The sequence below is a fragment of the Cydia splendana genome, chromosome Z (genome assembly GCF_910591565.1).
Source record: "Cydia splendana chromosome Z, ilCydSple1.2, whole genome shotgun sequence".
In the NCBI taxonomy this organism is placed as follows: Eukaryota; Metazoa; Arthropoda; class Insecta; order Lepidoptera; family Tortricidae; genus Cydia; species Cydia splendana.
The window spans coordinates 37,662,785-37,684,239 of NC_085987.1; the positions used below are offsets into that span (position 1 = coordinate 37,662,785).

Genomic DNA, 21,455 nt, shown 5'->3' on the forward strand with positions numbered 1-21,455 from the left:
TAGTAGTAGTCGTAAAGCACTTTATTGCACAAAACAAGTATGTACATAACAAATAGAGAATACAATAAATGTGTACAAAGGCGAATTTATCCCTTTAAGGGATCTCTTCCAGCTAACCTTTAAGCAACTGAGAAAGATAAATTGTTAGAAGATGGTAGTCCAACTAAGATTTGTTGTATTATGTAGGTTGCTGCGATTCGGATAACCAAGGCAATCAGGCGTACAAAAAATATGACCGTCGGATTACGATCACATGAATCCATATACTGATTTTATAACGTTGGTATAATATATTGATAATACCAAAATAACGATAAAGTTTGTCTTTAATGTTTACCGCGGCTAGTGTAACTCTGACCTAATGTTCGCTTTCAACCCGCCGTCATCACCATCGCGAACAGTCGAATGCTAATTGGTCATCAATTACGCGCATTGCGATGATAGAACATGATAATTAAAGATGTCTTACAAGCATGTTAATTTAATGCTCACTGAATCCTCGGCTGGTCACTCGCAAAATTTGAAACTTTGATTTGGGATGCCATAGCGATGGATGGCGGCGCGGCGTCATTCCAGCGGCCCATTTTTCGAACGATATTAGACTAATATTATTAGTCCACGAACTGGGGCCCATTTCTCGAACGATATTAGTCTAATATTATTAGTGTGTCGCCATGGTAACCCATACGATTTGACAGTTTGTGGACTAATAATATTAGTCTAATACCGTTCGAGAAATGGGCCCCTGTCAAATCGTATGGGTCGCCATGACAAGACACTAATAATATTAGACTAAAATCGTTCGAGAAATGGGCCCCAGGTCATTTCAGGACATATTCGACTACTATTTAGACGTAATTCTTTATTAATCCATTATTAAGACCTTGGAATAGAATTCTAAAATTATAACCTACATAAAGCGATTTAAAGCGTTAAAAAAAGAAGATAAGCATAATACACGCAATATAGGCGCCAGTCGTCAAGTTGCGGAAATCTGCCCGTGCTACGATACAATACAATACAGGATAAGCGTGGAAAAGTTAATCTATTAACTTACTAACAAGCTGCAGCTGTGAAAATGAGTGGTAGATTAAGAAGAAAGGGGAGGACGTCACGTGACCTCTTCTCCGTAAAAAACGTAGTTTCCTCCCTGGATATTAACTGAGAGAAAAGAAAAAAAAAATATTTTTACGCAATTTACTAACCACAGCTGCTTAATGCTGCACATACTGCTTAATAGTGTAGTAAATGAAGCAAGTTGTTGTATGGAGACCCATGCATTAATTTCTCAGTCGATGAAATTTAGCTTGGTTATTGTATAGTATGAGCCGAGACCAACATTATAAATATCCAAAAAAAAAAACACTCCTAAGTTAGGTAAAAACACAAATTTGATTATATATTGAACCGAGTAATTCCTCAGTCCAAAATTATTTTACAAAATAAGTTATTTTTATCAGTATGTGATACTAGAAAAAAATCTAAAAGTTTTGCAAATGAGAATATTTTTTTATGATACTTCATTTTTTTGACGCTCATTTTCATCGGAAAATTGCTCTGTCATTCTTTTCTTCTTATATGATCTTAGAATATAATTTGGCGCAGTGGGTAAAAAAATCCAAAAAAAAATGCGTATCGAAATGTATGCATTATAGAACTATTAAAAACTGAGAGTGGAAAATTTTTAGATTTTCATTTTGTAGGTATAAAACGGCAATAAAATGGCATTCCAGTGAAAAAATTAGACTGAGCAATTTTCCGGACCAAGACACGCCAAAAAATTTTAATTTATTAATACTGGTATTCCTGCTGGGATATTTTTTTGATATTTCATATATCGTTGCAATACGTTACATGAATATGTCTGGTGAAGAAAGTTTGAACGGAGCATTTTTCCGTAAAAAGATATTAACGATTTAAGACTTTAGGTATTTACTTTAATTCTATTATTATTATTCTTTGGAAATTTATACAATACTTTTTATTTATTGATACTTTATGATACTGTAAAGTTTTTTCTGGCTGAGGAATTAATGCGGGGTCCACTACCTTTATTTACTACACTATAACCCCTGAAACAAATTCCTGGGGGTTTTATAATTTTTTGGTATTTGACTGTTTCAGAGCTATACAACCGTAGCTACGTGGCTTAGGATCTCGTACGTTGTATACACATTTATTTACTAGTAAAACATAACGAAAGACGTTCAAGTTTATCTGACGACAATAAATAACATTGGAATTGATCAAAAACGCTATAGAATGTCCTAGTTATTAGCACAGAATGCGCTTGTTAACTATAATTTTTACCTGGAGGCTTAATTGGCCCTCATGACTCAAAAGAGTAGGAACAATTGTATCATAATAAGAAAATTGAAGTTAATTGATCAATCTAAGCAGGTAATTTATAAACGCATAGAAATTATGGTCTGGGAGTTGAAGGCGAGTTGTAAACAAAGAAACAAACTTAGAGTGATTGGTTGGGGAACGGGGATTTACTGGTGGTCAGGCGGCCAGCGCCGAGGAGACGATGAAGAGTGCACATGCATGTCATTGTAACACTATATATATATATATATGCAAACGTGCCAGGTACCTACTATCGTCATATACTGTTACAAAAGGCTATAATTATGAAACTCATACATGAACTATGTTCTATAAACGCCATGGCAAAAAAAAAATCATAAAGAATGTTCAAATTTTTATGAGTGTGTAATTTATCCTAACTTAATATTTTATTTTTACGATTTCATCATAAGTTTACGGTCACCGGTCGCGGTATAGTTTACCCAGTTAGTATTAGCGGTTAGCGGTGCCAAATTTTGGATGAAAAATGAAAATATAATATTTTGTCTAAGATTTAAATTACTTGAAATTAACTCGGGAACAGTAAGTAATACCAAAAAATTTTACAAATCCAACCATTCCGCCTTTAATGGGTTAAAGGAATATTTAAACGAAAACAGTAAAAATACCAGTAATAAGTATATATATTTGAATGGGCCAGTTTTTTAGTTCCAAGCATATGTGGAGAAAAATGAACAACAAAGTAGTAGTATTCGTACGGAAACTGGTTGTTAGACTTATAAGTTAAACTTATTTTAGAATAGTCCTGTTAATTTAAAATAATTAATGAGTATAAAGTATAGCTTAGAGATAATGTATTCTGATGTTTTTAACAAGGTAAAGAAAGATATCTAATAAAACTGCATCAATTGAAATAGAACAGGAGTGCAAGGTGCTTATTTATTGAGCGACGCAGCAAAAGCGCGGGCCTTGCATCGACATTCCACCAGCCAAAACAAAGCTAATCGCATCAATCAAAAATATATGTAGGTACCTACATACCCGTAGGTAAACCTGTAGGCCTGTAGCCTATGTAATGTAATGAAGACCATAAAAACTTAAACAATATGGCGTTATTCATAAACGCGCTACAGGCCTGTATTAGCTATGAATCGTTTGTATTTATCTGTCATTTTGACTTATGTATTTGTAAGTAGTAGTGTTGTATGTATTTGTAATTAAACAAAATCAGGCCCGTAAAGTTTTATGAATAAGAGGTTTACACATCAAATAAGCATCGATATAAACTGCTAAAATCATAACCCTAGTCGGATGACAATAAATTGGTGTTGTGTTGACCAATAGGTAAATAAGTTTCTATACGTTCGTTATTCTTATCCAGCTTGAGTAGATATTGTACGGAACATGAAGGGCGAGACTATACGTCTCGCGCTTGGCAGTTTTATTAATCAAACTGATTGTTTACCACCTGCATTTCCTGCTGTTTTATTCAACGCAATTCCATCAAACGGTTTATGTCCCCGGGAAATCTACGTGCATTTCCGGAGTATTTATCTATTCCTGATATCGTGATATCTATCTATTTTTGATATATAAATAAATATACAGGGTGGCCCATTTAGATAGGTCAGTATGGGAAAATCTGAAACTATAAGACATACGACGATCTCTTCTTAGGAACTATGTCATCGATTTTAGTAACATGAAAAACTGCATTCATACATTTAAAATAAATGTGTAAACTCAGCTCGGGAATCGAACCCGGACGTTTTGAAAAATAAAACTAACCCTACCTATTTCTATTTAGATATTGATTGTGTAGGTCTTAAGCAGTGTTACTATGAAACATGATGTCGGAAATGAATAAAATGCATTGTTTTCATATCCTTTAATTTATTTTAGTAAGTTTTCAAAATTACCACCATTTTATTGAACACAATATTCAACTCGTTTAGGTAGTAAAATTGTCTCTATGGTTGTTTGTACCTCTTTGCTAGTGTCGCAACTTGTTAAATGTATGAATGCAGTTTTTCTCGTTACTAAAATCGATGACATGGTTCCTAAGAAGAGATCGTCGTATGTCTTATAATTTCTGATTTTCCCATACTGACCGATCTATGTAAATGGGCCACCCTGTATAAATATTATTGTAGGACAATCTTACACAAAGTTACCTAGTCTCATACAGTAAGCTCAATACGGCTTATGTTGTGGGTACTAGACGATCATATACACGGTGGTTTTTTTAAAGTCCGTTAATTTCAAGGGTGCATTCCTGAGCTTAAATTCAGCAATTTTCTCAAAGCAACCGGTATTCTAATGTACCTACCCAACAAATAATTAAGCGACACTTAGCACTTATTTTATCACCTAAAGACATAGAACGGCTGTAGAATAGCTACATATTCTAAGCTTACAGGCTCTGGTGACATCAAGGTCTTTAAGAGGTCCATGTATAGCTTTAAGATCCACAGTAGCCGTTTTGGCAGCTATAATGCATCTTAAGCCATTAGTGTTATAGCCCAAAGTGAATTCTACCACCTTAACATCTATATGAGTAATAAGCAGCTGCAATTTTCACTTAAGGTTCTAAACAGGCGATAAAAAGTCTTTTATAGCTCCGTGTATCGCAATCGCTACTTAACTCTCTTGTATCACTTACAGTCGAAAAGAGAAGTCATGAGTCATCATTATAGATCATGTAGTCGCAGAGGAGCGTTATTCAATACCTTAGTACATCTTATACTGTTATTAGAGTCTTACTTACAACCTAAGCCTATAGCGCCATGTTAAGATGACCGATGAATCAATAAGCAAAACAAAAGCTATTAATTAAAACGTAAATACTCAATAAAAATCGATACTTTTACTCAATATTGACCTAATGTTAGTATTGTTATATTTAAAACCGGACTTCACGTATACTGAGTAATTTTTCGAAAATTAAATACGGTGGACCAAAAATAAAAAAATATTATATTCAAATAAATATGCAAATGATCAGAGGCCCTTTAAAATTTTGTTAGTAATACATATAGTTATTGACAGTGTAATTAATTTCGCCATCAGAAATCCACAGATAACACCGGCATCAGTGAACTAAAATAATTATTTGCTTTTAATTATCCGCCATTACATTTGACTTAAAGCTGTCACAGGGCAAGCTTACGAATAATAATATAAAATGGAAACATCTGCAACCAAAGCAGATAGCGCTACGGAAAAAATGTGAAATTACCTTCTTGAGTGTTACAAATATTGACTTTAAATGCTAATATACCATCTAAAGCTGAAAGTATCATCTATATGGCCCTACAATATTACTCAAATAGTTAGTAGTCGCTTATTTTGCAACCTTTTAAATCCTAAGTAGTTAATCAACGCTATTACAGCACTACTTTAGCGCTCTTCTACCTCTTATTTCATCCTATAACTCTATTGTAGCGCCGTTTTATAACTCAAGGTGATAAAAATTGTGCCCAATCCGGGGGTATTAGGGAGCTATAGCCGGCTATAACTCCTATTTTAGAACCTCTGGAGTAAACAGACGCTTATGTAGATCTCTTTTAACCCTTATATTTAGCGCCTAATGTTAGTTGGGTAATACCTACTCCATTTTGGAGACAATCAATGATTTATTTTTATCTGATAAGGCCCCTACGAGTGTGTACACTTAAATGTAGGTACTTAATAGCTATATCCCGAAGTTAACGTAGTTTAAAAAAAAACACCGTATATATATATGTATGTATACTTAATACCTACATAGGTATAGATAAAAACTTATAGATATAAAAAAACATCCATAACTCATGAACAAATATCTGTGATAAACACACAAATTCGTAACCCATTTAGCCTTGCCTTGAATAAATTTATTATTGCTTTTACAGCAATTTTGTTTCAAGTTGAATGCATTTAATTATATTGACAAGGCATGAAAAGCAATTGAGGCGTAGTATCAAGAGAGATGGAGTATAAATCCAAAACTAAATGTTATGCGGATTACTTGTATCAGGAAAATATTGGCTTTTATGTGGTTCGTCTTGAAAACAAGGTTAAGAGGGTATTCCACATTGATTATTCGAGAACAAACTAGGAAGTAAATTTAATTTAATTGATAAGAGTTTGGACAGTTTATTTCTCTACATATATATATTCACCCTTTAAGTGCATGTTTTTTTCTTTTTGCCCAAAATCTATTTAAGTGACATATGTGACGCTCCACGGCAAAAGGTACCTTATGTCGGCTGGCGCTTACGTCGCATAGCGCCGCAATAATATTGGAGCGGGCGGCGTTAATAATAGCGTAAGCGCCAACCGCCATAAGGTACCTTTACCCGTAGTGGGACGTCACATATGTATATCTAATACAGTAATATATGTCATAAAAGCCCTCTCGCGTATGAGAGGCCTGTGCCCAGCAGTGGGACGTGTATAGGCTAAATTATTATTATTTATCATTATTACTAAAAATGCAAGAGCGATAGAGAGTTCGACTTTGTTTTTCGCGGTAGGGATTTATATAACACTGCCCAGTCAATTGTAGGGCCGTGATACAAGTACGCAGAACAAGACTGTTGCTACATGCCGGGATTAGCCTGGGTCGATAAATTTTATCACATTTCTAGGTTACATAGTAAGACTAACTTTCTAGAATTCGTAACGCAGCACTCGAGCCAATTCAATTAAGCGAGTAAACAAATTGTATAGCTTAGACAAATGTAGAAGCTTTTAACAAGGTATTGTCAAAGCTGTGAATTTACAGCAACAGTTTTATTGGAAACTTGAAATAGATATCACGTAGGTGTATCCAAGGTGATCTTTATTCCTCTTGTAACAATGTATGTACTTAACTTCATATATCAAAAGCAAAACTGCATTAGTAGTAAACGATATCCGACACCGAGTCGTTTGGTACCGAGTGGCATTTCTGTTACAAAAGCTATTATACGTTTATGTCATGTATATACTGTACTTAACTAATCTTAGAGTTTGACGGCTGTACATAAGTGCTTATCCGGAGAAATAACTTCCGTACGAAAGTACTAGCACTTTTTGGAGGTTTAGGCGGAGTATGTCACTTTCTGAGGTCGTCACATTCTGAGTACGTCACTTTCTGAGAACGCCACTTTCTGAGGACGAGAAAATTTAAACAGAAGTATAGGTACTTACTTTCAGGTAAAACGTTAAAATCCGTGCGATCACCAAATCTTCCGTCGCGTTTAATAAACTATTGGTATACATATTTTATTGTTTAAATAGTTTTTTTGGATTAAAAACTAACTAGACTTGCAATACCTAAATTACCTGCAGCAACAATCATCTCTAAGTAGGCACTCTATATTTCTAAATAATTTAAATATATAAACTTTCATAGTTATAGTAGGTATTAGTACTTAGTAGGATTAGTAGGATTGCACATTGCTATTTCAACAAACTGGAACTTGTGCAGCAATCACACAGGGGTAGATTGAAGCGTTAGTCAGAATTCATTAATTTCGCCGACCCCCGCCTGTTGTTTGTTCACGCGACGGCCGGCGCTCTCAGGGTCTACCGCGAACACCGAAGTTCGCAAATTGTGGACATCTTTCTCTTTTACTCCAATTAAGCCGTACCTAATTAGAGTGACCTGAGTGACAGAGAAAGATGCTCGCTCGTAGGCTCTCTGAGTCTCTGCACCTAGACTATATAGAGTATGGAGGCATATTTGGTTTGAAAATATGATACTTACCGCCCCTCACACTATACTTTTTGATAGCTAGTGGTGGACTGTATGAGGAATGTGCTAGTTGGATGACAAAAACGCAATTATAAGTTTTTTTTATTTGAATAAGCCTCCTAGTATCAATAAGTAGTTATTACGGATAAATGGAAAGTGCTATTAAGTGCTGCTAAGTAGTTAAGCTAATCAGTCAAATGATCTCTATCTATCATTTTCGGTAGTTGTGATTTGAACATTATAATAATTAGATAAAATACGAGCAAGCACAATAATAGGTATATTATCTCTCATTGCTTACAAAAAAGCTACTGGTCAATAATTTAATTTAACTTTGATTTTTAAACGCCACCATCACGCTTCATGTCAGTCTGGGGGCCTAGTTAAAATAACAATCGTACAGTCATCATCAAAAGTAGCGGATCAGGCGGCCTAGCCAAGGTGACAATCGCTTGCGCTTCGCCATCGAATCGCTTCGTGTCTCTCTATCACTCTTCCATATTAGTATGACAGTGACAGTTGCGTTTCGTTCGCTACGTAGCGTTAGCGATAGGCATGTTGTCTACGGGGCCCATAGAAGGTAGGATCGCATAGAAGTGGTATACGCGTGCCTCCGTGAGGGACAAAACATACGCAAATGCGACACTGTGATTGGTCGAATTCATTTGTTGCCCACCATTCAACATACTAATAAAAAGGTGGGGAACAAACAAAAAGTGAGACTGTGACAAGGACAAGCAATAATACCGCTTTCTCTGCTACTACTACTGAAAGATACATAAGACTATCCCGTTCTGTCAGTTACCCCCACCACTCATGCCAGATCCAGGTATATCCTAGATTCATGACGGGGCCAGACTACGCGTCAAAAGTATCTACCATTCGCTAAGTAGGTAACTTAACAAAAAGAGATACCTATGTATATGTCTTTAAATGTACAAGGTGGGCAACTTGGACGTATACACAACTTTTTTGCCACTATTTTGTTTTGGCGGCAAATTTGACAGTTGTTGCATGAAAATTATTTTGTATAAATACGGCAAATTTGTTATGGATCGTTTTTCGCTTGTTTCGATTGTTTTTTGCTTTGCTTTCATTATCAAAATATTGATACTAATTGGCCACCAAGATCCCCAGATTTAACTGCACCTGATTTTTTCTGTGTAGTGGGGTTATCTAAAAGGATGAGTCTAAGCTAACAGGCCGATAAACTTTCAACGGTTAAAAAAATATCCGGGGCACAGTCACAGAGATAACGCTGGAAATGTGCGAAAATGTGATGAGAAACGCGATTAAAAGAGTTCACATCTGCCATGCAGCTAGAGGTGTCCTTTGGCCTCGGAGTAATTAACAATGGAGCCGCCATTAACAGGCGTTCCCCTCTGTCGAAAATAGGCGGCCAATGGTCAACAACTTGTCAACCATATGTATGGACTGACGTTTATCTGACATGACGTACCTATACATTTGATGTGCCCCTCCCCCGCAAAAAACGGCAGACTATTTTGTACCGAAAATTTTAGACATGGCGTCTCCGTTGGTTATATCCTCTAAGCCTTTGGCAGACATTATTTTCCATTTGTACCTAATTGTCAACCCGAAATAATATATTTTTAAGGAAATACTGAAATACTTTCAATAACTGGCCACCTTATACTAAAATGAATTATGTTTATAGGTGAAAGGAAATACTTAATATTGTTCACTTTTCCTTCTAATTTGCCCACCCTAGAACAATAGGGAGTATTACTGCAATGTTCTGCCGCCAGAGTGCCACACTATGTTGTTTAGTAAACCATAGAGTAACTTATACTTACATAATCGGCCTTAAACAGTTTTTTGACAAGTTTTCACAATGACATTGATGCATAAAGGCAGTTTGTTTACAGGTGGCCTACCCCGAAACCTGAAAATCGAAATTTCGTTATCTGCCTCTCTATCGATCGAATAGGCAAGAGTGATAGAGAGGCAGAAACCGAACTTTCGTTTTTCGTGTTTCGCGGTATGCCCTGTGATAGCGCTTGTGACGCCCTCTACGCAGAGTTTTGCGTAATATTCCCTCTTAGAGTGTATGTAGCAGGTACTTTTGAACGCGAACTGTAGAGATACCTACCTACATCTCTATTTGGAAAAGTATTCCCGGGTGGCAGATACTTTTGGCGTGATGTCTCATCCGCTCCTTTTGATGCTGACTGTGCAACAACAAACGCCAAAAGAAAAGCAGCAACGTGTAGCCGCCGTACAGGTCAGGATCTCAACGACTCAAATAAAAAGCTTCAATTCTTAATAGTGAACTGATATAATCTTCCAAAAGTACTAGCTTACAAGAGCTTCTTAACTAAACGCTTAAATGCCTGCAGAAGTGGTGTGTTACTGGTATGGAGGCTGATGAGAGAGTGATTTAGCGAAATTGAACAGTAAAAAAGGTGGTTTAGATTTAGGTGCCTCTAATTGGCCGCGATACAGGGTATGTGGAGCGCTCCTATCGGTGCTTTAGAAAAAGCTTCCGAATACTAGCCGAGCCCGATGGCTGCGTTTACCGACTGCATTAGGAATATTATTGAGATTTTATAGAAATAAAAGGTTGCGTTTGCAACATACGTGTCACGTGATTGACGTTTTCCATCTACTATCGCCAGGGGTGCGAAACTCCTGACTTCGGCCAAACTCGGCTCCGCTCGGCTCAGCATTGCTCCGAGCAATTTTTAGGGTTGACACAACTCGACGTCCCTTTGCGTGCACGACCACAGATAAGATAATGGCTTGAATTTTGACAACCCTAAATAGCCGAAAGGGATAGTGCCATATATTAGAAAGGGACAGCATGATTCGACCCTGAACCGCTGTCAAACTTCGGTTTTGTAGGAAGTTTCCTTTCTGTACGGCAGTACTATTATTTATTCTGTGCTATCGCCATCCTGGCTAGATCCCCTGAAGTATGTTGTTATTTGGAAGTACAAAATTGACCCAATAATAGTAGAATAGAGTCCATCTAAGCTAACTTTGCACCGACTTGAACAAAAAAACCGGCCAAGTGCGAGTCGGACTCGCGTTCCAAGGGTACATTACACAATTTTTAACAATGTATTTTTTTATTTGAAACCTGAGTGAAATGTCTTAAAAAAAAACATCTAATAGGTTTTCCTATCATCTATTTTTTGTATTCTTTTTTTAATTTTAGACCCAGTAGTTACGAAGATAAAGGAGGGGAGGTTTGAACGGTCATTTCACAACATGTAGGTGCCTAATAATAACCATCAAGCTACGAGTCGTTACTTACTTATCGACCAAATGAAGCCTCATTAAATACATAAGTAGCATACCGAGTGGGCCATTATTATTTGCTCGTGTTACAGCCGTTACAGGGCCACAAACATATACAGGGAGGCTAAAAAATAACTGCATTCCCGTTGCCAGGATGCCAGGGAGGTTTTGGGATTATACTGACCAACTTTTACTATGGGACCAACTCCGTAATCGCGAATAAAAAAATTTGCTGTTTCATACATTTTGGCTGGTTTATTTTCTATGGGAGGGTAAAATTTTTTCGCGATTTAGGGGTTGGTCCCATAGTAAAAGTTGCTCAGTATAATCCCTAAACCTCCCTGGCAACAGGAATGCAGTTATTTTTTAGCCGCTGTGTATTGTACTCCTCAAACGATAAAACTTCTGTTTAACAACTTTTAAAAATGATGAAGTCCATAGACTTCCTATTTTTAGTGCAAATTAATTATTACACCTATCTTCAATGTACGGTGTCATCATTGTAATTGACGTTGCTTGTTACGCTTTAAACATAACAAAATTCGCAATACATAGCGCCTTAGACCTTTAAACGTACTAAAAATCAAAACACAATTTATTTGTAAAAGTAGTTGAACAAATGCTGGTCAGTTTGAGTAGTAAAGCCTACAGCTTAATTTATTGCTCCTGTTACAGGGCCCACCCGGTATTAAGTTAGGAAGTAAGCATGATAACAGATAATTGTATGATTCTATACTTAATACCTCAATTGCTTACTTTGTAATATTTCAGTTTTATATTAAGTAGCAAAATTTGTAATAATACTAACATTATTAATAATTTCCTCAGTAAACGTTTATGATTGTGAAGAGATAAAAATAATAGGTAGGTACATATTAAAAATATTTGAGTTCATTATGGTTACGCCTACTCGACTCTTACGGATTATATTATACGCATAAATGCGTATCTATGACTATGAGTATCTACCTATATATGTATATGTATTTATGTACGTAAGTACCCTAATTTGTTAACTAGGTAGTTTGTAAGTACCTATTGCTAAATATAACGAAAAGTTATTAAAGTTTAATTATTTATTCCCATTGTATTAACGTATTTGATAACTGTATCGAAATGGTGTGTGATAAACTATACATAATAGCGGGAGTTGGCAACAAGCACCGGCCAGTTTCGCCTAGACGCCGCGTCTTATGTTCATAATGGTCTTCCTGTTTTATACTCACTCCGATTCCTCACCGTGATCATATTAACTCTGCTCTACGACATTTCTAATACGACCTGCGCTAAATAGCCTGTATTTTTACCTCTAATCTTTTATATTTATAAACTATGATCTATACACCATGACCACGCACACTCTCAAGGCGCCATTTTGAAAAAGAAACTAATTTGACGGTAAAATTATAAATGAAAACCTATATATAAATATGGAACCTGCTCACAAACTTGCACGAACATCAGTCGAGAAAAGTGATCTGTAAAGTCTACTCTACAGACCGCATTACTTGACCCTTAAGGATGTTAAGGATGGTTTACCATCCTATCCGTATATGAAACCATTTTTGTTCAAGCCGAACCGAAGACCTTCGCTCCGCTTGGTCAATAAAAAACAACATAGGTAATGAGATACTCCAGGTAAACATTCATATCCAACAATATTAGAATAAATAGTATTGTTAGGTACCGTTAAATTATACCCATCTATACTAACCTAAGCCACACCGTAGCGAGTATTACTTATCGAGCTAATTCACTGTTGTACATACTTAGAGCTGATAATTTATGGGACATGTCGTTATAATTATATATTTTTATGACTGAAGTAAAAGTAATTATTAATAAATAAGTAATACAAAATACCTAGGTACCCTACATGCATGGAATAGCAAAAACGTTCTTTATTAAAGTAAGCGCTCGTTCAAAAAAAATGTCAAAATAATAATTATAGGTACGTCAAGGCCGTAGGATAATTGTTTATTAACAATTGGCTCACATTTAAGAGATGAAAAAAATATCGTTACAAAGTTACCTTTTTTACGACGACAAAATTTCATTCCAAATTTATTGCCTTCGGGAAAACCCGACTGTCGAATGAAACCGCAACCGGGAGGCCTACGTAGAACTTACCCTCTGGGCTGGACCGGCAGCATGCCGGGCGCGATGAAGCCCGGCAGCTGGCCGGAGTGCTGCACCGGGGCGAACGCCTGCGCTTGCGACTCGAACGGCTGCGGCGGGGGCTGCTGGAAGTAGTCGTAGCCCTGGAACGGAGGCTGGCAGGACCGACCGGGCCACTCGCGACTGAGAGCCCACTCGGCCATGGTGTGGCCCTCGTGGTGCAAGGAATACTACGCAGCGGCGGGCGGCACGCGTGCATCGCGGGCAACTCGCGCGCGCACTGCCGGCTCCCCGCCCGCCTCGTCTCCCCAACGCATAAACATACTGCAAATCCTTTATCTGGCCACGATGCACTCCTACGTACACTATGTATTTACGTAGTTAGCCGGCGACTGATAAACGGCTGTCATACACTGTTCACACTTCTATTAATTATTGTATTAAGAGATGTCAACACCGACTTTTCGCTTGACCGTTGCGACACGCGATGCACTTCGACTAATTAAATCGGAACGAACCGTTTTCGCGTAAACCGGGTTCCTATGCACTTGCGAATCAAACAAATAGTTTATCCGATAACGCAGCGTTAAAGCACTTTAAAGTATGTATCACTCCTACAAAATTGCAGCGTCCACTAAGACGCGTGAAGAGTCCCTAGTCGAGCATGATCAATATTTTTAGTGAGAGTTGGCCGCTAATTGGCAACTCGCTCTACTAACAAGTATAATTAGTAAGTTGGTAGTTATTGTGTACTATTTGACTCAAGTGCCTAGAGTTGCAATTTTGTTGCACATCAAGTAGTATTATAATGCCTACCTACGCTATTATACACTCGGGAACAATGTTTTCACACTTCTTGAATTTATTTAGTAAGTACCTATTTACCTAGACGTAACGTAACTAGTTATAATTTTAGTTCAGTTTAGGGATAGATACCCATTTTGAAACGTACACTACCGATACCGTTTATTAAAAATATTGACTTACCTACCTATACCGGGTGGTCCAAACCTTGACGTCCAAAAATTTTTTTTAGATTCCTCACGTCGTGGGCTATCAGAATATACCCCATGTATGTTAGCCGATTTTTCGTAGTTTTCGAGTTATGATTTTTTAAACTTTTAACTTTTGTTATGAAATTCCAGGGTTCCGATACAGGTTGGCTAAAAAATAACTGCATTCCCGTTGCGAAGGAGGTTTTGGGATAATACTGAGCAGAGTTTTACTATGGGACCAACCCCGAAATCGCGAAAAAAATTTTTACCCTTCCATAGAAAATGGACCAGCCAAAATGTATGAAACAGCCAAATTTTTTTACGTCAAGGTTTGGACCACCCTATAAAACAAGAGATATTGTGAATCAGTCAGGATGGCGAATGGACCTTTTAAGGGCATAGCTCGTTTTAGGGATAAACAAATTTTTATATTTAACGTGCCAATGCACGAAAAATAGTCCGCATGCCAATGCAAGCGGATTATAAAATTGGGCGTTTTCAGAAATAAATATAGAAAACCCGATTCTCACAGATCCCGGTGTTTTTGGGTTCTTTCAACTCAGAATCACTAGCATATTCAATTCTGATGACAAAATAAAATGTCCCAAAAATTTGTATGAAAATTGTACATTCCTCTACGTCACGCACATACAAGTGAAAAATTTATTCATACTAAAACGTGACGTAATGGAATGGACATTTTGGGACATCTTTTTTCAATGGTGGGATGGAGAATGCTGTCGATTCTGAGTAGAATGAGCCCAAGAACGTCCAGATGTGAAAGAATCAGGTTTTCAATATTTATTTCTGAAAACGCCCTTTATCGACAATTGGCATGCCTAAGCGATTTATTTCTTGCTTCACTTTTGTTCAAAAAGTTAAAATAATATTATTATTTATATATATTTATTTATTTAAAGAAATACAAAGATATTCTAAAATAATAGTCATAGCCCCGCAAAACTCAATAATGAGTTTGACTCATTATCAGTCTCATCGGTCATCAGTCTAGAGGTATGTAACTTAATAACTTATTGTAGGTAATTAATTACTACAATATATGTATTATTTATTATGGTAGTGTTTTTTTAATATAGTTAAAAATTTAGGCTTATTATTTTCTCGTCTTATGGCTCAGGTCAGGCATATTGTTATTTATAATATTATCATTTATAAGTAGGTATGAAGTGTACTTTGCATACATATTTTTATTATATCATACAAAATTCTGTCTTTACTTTAGGTATAACTGCTCAAAGTCCGGGTTCAAATATTTTTTGGCGGGAAAAAGGCAGACGTTCGTGAGGTACGCGTAAGTCTGAACTCTGCCCAAAAACTAACCCTGCTCACTTTAGATGCATCATATAACCTCTAGCCGCCCAGTGGCCTATAAAAAGCCTTTCTGTTCCATTGAATCATCACCAACATCAATAAAATGATGGTTTAAATATTGACTGTTGAATCTTAAATTTGACAAATCAAAATTGCATTTGTCTTGACAAGTTTTGATTCGTGGGCAGATGAGTAGCTGGAATTAATGCCCTGGATGCTCTGTTAAAGCTAAGGATATCAGAAGAAATAAACTGAAAAAAAAATATGTAGGTACCTACATAATTTCCTTCTTAAAAAGTTCTAAAGTTTGACGTTTAAAATAATACTTGTACTGCTAAATCGTCGTAAAATTTTCTTGGTCTAACTCTAATAAGAATACGATATAATCGTCATTAAATAGATATAGTAGATTAGGTACATATAAGATGCTCCAAAACATTTGAACAGAATTTAATATGTTCCCATAATATTAACAAAAACATGATGGCGACAGTTATTTCTAGTATTAAAAATAAAATTACGTTTTGGAATTAAGAAATTATGAGTAAAAGCTGTTGCTACACTTACCGTGACATGAAAAAACCGAAGCGGTACATTACAAACCGAATCGAAATTAACGATTTTTACCTATACATATTTATTCCCATTCAAAATAAGCGTGCTAAATTTCACTAGACCTAGCTACGCTACGCTAGCGTGCATAAACTATTCAAAGAGTGTGTTGATGGTAATATTACATACCTACTTCTTAATAACAATTATGTAGAGTTTTGCTCGATGACGTTTTGCTGTTTGTAGATGAATTATTTAAATTTATTTTAAAGAACATACTAGTAATGCATTATGTAGCCCTTTTTTAGGACGTCCGCTAGCTGGCGATGGCGTCGTGGTTGCACGGAGCGGGTGGGCATGAGCAACGCTAACTGGGCGCGAACGCGTGCGATGGATTTTAACTACAAATGCAGTTGTCACCCGCGTGCGTGCGCCCGCTCCGTGCATCCGCGCCAGCTAGCGGAACGCGCTTTTGGTCAGTTTAAATCTAAAAAAAAAATTGTAAGAAAGACATTAAAAGGGTTTCTTTGTGGCCGCTTGCTGTCAATTGCACTTTTATTAAACAATTTATTTATTTCGCCGTTACGCTTCAAGGTACCTTAGCGGCTCACTTGGCAGGATTTAATGAAAAGCCTTTGTCTCAAAGTACTGGCTGTGGTAGACGGCATGATTAGCTACGAAGTAAGTAAGTAATGTTTTAAAGTACTGAGAAGTTTTTTATCCCCAGCAGCGGCAGCAGCCTCAGACATGCATACCTCGCCACTTCGCTGACTTCGCTCGCTCGGTACTGGAATTCACTTAGCAAAAGCGATTTTGAACATATCGGTTGTTAGCGCATATAAAGGGATAATATTTTATTTTATCCTTTTTGAAGTCGGGTTTTTATTAAAGGTCAATTTTATTTGTCCATTTTTAGTTTTAAGTTTTTGTTAAAATTAGTGAATCTGCATTCTGCAGTGCTCGTTCCTGTCTGGCCATGTAAGTCATGTCACTAAAAAGTTTCGTGCTTTGAGTACGTTTCAAAGTCTGGATCTGAAACCATCAAGTTTTGAAGAATTCTCCCAATGGAACTCATCAAGTCAGAACTTGACTGATTAAGTGAGTACGAAGTAACGAAGGTAAATTGGTTTGTTTACATTATTGGCAATTTCTATTGATTTTTACTAGGTATATAGGCAACTACAACCTTGAAAATGCAAAACTACGTCAATTTGCTTACTAAAGACGGCGTGACAGATAAAACTGCCTATTTTCATCGAGGCGTAGCTCAACGACGACGCTGTCAGTGACAAAATCTGCCGCATTTTTAAAATGGTTTCGAAGCGGAGTATTATAAGCAGTGATCGTACATTTTCCAGCATTATTGGTGCAGCACAGTGGTGTTAACGGAATTGGTATAAATAATTTCAACCCTAATGATTAATTAGCGTTAATTACGTTAATATTAACATTAATTTACCATTTCAGTTATGCTGGAAAATATACGATCACTGATTATAAGGCATGTACCTATATGTACTTCCTCTGAAAATAAAACGCGGAAAATTTACATTTTCCACTGGTGACGAGCAATCTCTTGACCCCGCATCAGTCCACCGCGCCTCGAATAAAAGGGTAAACAAAACGTCCAACTGGCTACTAAGTTGCGCGTGATGTTCATAAATCCTCAGCAAAGTAGATAAAATGTATGTCTAGGGTTAGAAACAGAGAGCATACTGATACGATAGCAGACCCATTAAATTTTATGAAGGTAGACACCTAACTTTACTTCATGTCTATTTATAGGACTTAATTTTGTAAGCATGTTCTGTACTTGAAATGACTTTCATTTGAAAGTAGTAAATCATATCTAGGAATATGGGTAGTATTAGGTATTACTTTCTCCACTTAGCAGTAAACAAGAATACACGATAATAGTTATGACATTTGTTTCAAGTAGGTACTACCGTAAAATGGGGTGAGTTGGGACACATCCGAAGTTCAAACCTCATTTAAGTTTATTTTTATATGTGGCACGTTGATTTATATATATCATCATATATATAAAATTGAAAATCCAGAACGGGATAAAAAACGAGCGAAGAAGAGAGATGGCGCCTTACAAATTTCTAACAAAAGTTTTTGACACGTATCTCGAATACCTACAACGCACGTATGATAAGAAAAAACTGTTTAATTATATTATCTACATATGAGAATAAAACTAGAACATAAAAACTATCGCTTTAGATGCGTATTTAATTTACAATAAGGAAAATAATTTTTCATAACAATCTTCATTTTACGATGATCGGCTATTTCCGGCAACTCTCGGTTAGTTTCGTTTCGATGGTGGTACAGACAAAATTATTTGATGTGGGGCTACAGACATACCAAATTTATATGTTTGTCATGTTGGTATACAGTTATTGCGGCGTTTTATTACACGAAGTAAAATAAAAAGTGCCGCCAACCTCAATCTTTGTCTATGCCCATACGAGTGACTTATGCCATACATGACATCAATCAAATTAGTATTGTCGTATGATTATCGTGTTAATAATTTGTATTTTATTGTTTTAAATTTCTTTTTGAGTTATATTATTCAGATTGGCTTTCACGGCGTCGGCAAACATTGCCATTCGTGGGATGGTGCCCGTAATAATGTGTGTGTGATAATTATACTTTAATGACTTTAGAGATATAACCAATTCGGGAACTGTTTTCTCGCGTGATACGATACGACTCAACCAGGTAGGATTTTTTCTTCTTGCTGAACAGTCACCATCAGATATATCGGAGCGGCCGAGGTATTCACAAATATCTGAACAATGTAAATTATAATGTAGTTAAAGTGCATGTTCAGATATTTTTGAGCGACCTTGGTGGCTCCGATATATATCTAATGGCGACTACACATTCATGAAGCAAATGTAGGGTTGGCATTTGAATCACGTATTATATGTGGAGGAGGGGGGGAAGGGTGGTATTTTATTTCCTACCCCCTCCCCCCTCCCTATAATGCGTAATTAAAATGCAACCCCCAAATGTACAGTCAGCATCAAATACATATATAGTGACGGCTAAAGTAGCCGAATATATCGTAATATAAGTTTGTTGCCATAGAAATAAGGATGTGTTCCGTTATAGTGGTGATATATTTGGGCATTGGAAAGACCAAAGCGGCTCAGCTTCAGAGGCTCGGGATACGAGCCGTGAAGAGAGCGTACTTGGACGTCCTAGGTATCGCTGGAACGACGTAGTTGCTCAAGATCTGCTCAACCTCGGTCATGTCGACTGGCGAAAGCTATCGCAAGACCGGGAAACATGGCGTGATCTGGTTTCGGAGGACAGGACTCATTTTGGGTCGTTGCTTCACCGTAGCCGTCGTAAGTAATGTCAATATCCAGAAAGGGAAATGGGGACTACTTACGTTTGTATGAAAATGCGATTTATGGGCGGTGGTCGTATATATTCGTCTTAAGGCGGAAATTAATCTAATGAACGTTTTTGCAATTGGGCTTATAAAAATAAATAATAATTGTATGTTGAAACAAGTTTTAAATAAATACCTACGTAGATGAAAAAATACAATCTTGCCTTTTATCAAATCACATAATTTTTTGATAAATTTGAGAATTAAGTTATCCAAATATCGGTAACAAATAAGAAGTCCCTATCACAGTTATAAACCTGGCAGGGTTCAATACATAATAATATCGGTATTTAACTAAACATAAGACAAACTCTTTATTTCATTTACGCGAGCGGAGCTGCGGGCCCGTCTAGTATATAATATATATACTACTTACGGGGCCCACTGATTAACAGTCCGCCGGACGGTATCGGCCTGTCAGTTGTTCGGAACTGTGAAAATATTGTTCTAACTGACAGGCCGATACCGTCCGGCGGACTGTTAATCAGTTGGCCCCTTTTAGCTGGTTTGTTACTGCACACCGTTGTATGGGGACCTTGCACTTTGAGACTATGCGCTGAAACTTGGCACAGTTGATTGTTAGCTGGTCTTGAACAGAAACAGACCGGTAGACGTCGAGAGCCACCTCTCATTTAGTGGGGGGGGGGAGGGGGAAAGTTCGACGCTGCCGCGCTTCACTTGGAGCAACATTTCTCTAAAACTATACCTATTAGCCCTAATAGGTCCCCCTATTAGCCCCCCACTAAATGCCCATGTAATATATCATTTTCGGGTAAATTAAGGATGAGGAATCTAGTTTCGGAACAAAAACAATGCACTTTCTAACAAAAAAAAAGCATAAAGTAGAAAAGACTAAAAAACGTATTTTTGATTTTTTCATAATTACCAAATTTTTTTTAAAGGTAGCAGGAATCTGAAAACAAAAAACACAGTCGTAAAGCTACACTTATTACGTTTAAGATCTCAATACAAAATATTATGAATGTGGGAAAATTACTTATAATTTGATCTACAATCGTTTGTTTTTCGTAAATAACGCGTAAACGGTAGCTGACAGCAAAAAATATCTTTTACGTAAATAATCTGTTTCAGATTTCTTATAAAATAAGTGCTACTTTTTTTCGCTACCATCAATATTAAAAAAAATATTGAAGGGAGAAAATAAATACTTAGGTCCCCTTTTTTTAATTTTGATCCTAGCGAAAAAGTTTGAATAACCTTTTTTGTAGCAAATTTTATGCTAATTATTCATGTATTAAATAATTTTTTGCTATTGGCCATCCTTTACGAGTTATTTAAGAATGGCTAAAAAAGGGGACCTTAGTATTTATTTTCTCCCTTCAATTTTTTTTTAATATTGATCTTAGCGAAAAAAGTAGCACTTATTTTATAAGAAATCTGAAACAGATTATTTACGTAAAGATATTTTTTTGCTGTGGGCTACCGTTTACGAGTTATTTATGAAAAACTAAAAAAATAAACGATTGTAGAACAAATTGTAAGTAACTTTCCCAAATTAATAATATTTTGTATTGAGATCACTCTGACCCACGCTTAATATTATTTTTTATCTCCCATGTAACAACAGTTTTGTATAATAAACTATATATTTTCTTAAACGTAATAAGTGTAGCTTTACATCTATATTTTTGGTTTTCAGATTCCTACTACACTTTAAAAAAAAATTGGTAATTATGAAAAAATCCAAGATACGTTTTTTTGTCTTTTCTACTTTATTTTTTTTTTT

The 21,455-nt window shown here is 36.4% G+C and overlaps 1 protein-coding gene across 2 annotated transcripts in view; it reads right to left on the reverse strand.

The window, feature by feature from the left end:
• The window catches only part of LOC134803936 (neuronal PAS domain-containing protein 2-like), a 69,195-nt gene that overhangs the window by 45,342 nt on the left and 2,398 nt on the right, over positions 1–21,455 (reverse strand). Inside the window, exon 1 of one of the 2 annotated variants that reach the window (XM_063776762.1) lies at positions 13,427–14,001. The exons of the other annotated variant lie outside the window; for it this stretch is intronic. Within the exon in view, the coding sequence (XP_063632832.1) occupies positions 13,427–13,617 (191 nt within the window). The 5' untranslated portion in view covers positions 13,618–14,001. Of the gene's footprint in view, positions 1–13,426; positions 14,002–21,455 lie in introns of those variants that run through there. 2 annotated transcript variants of the gene reach the window in all.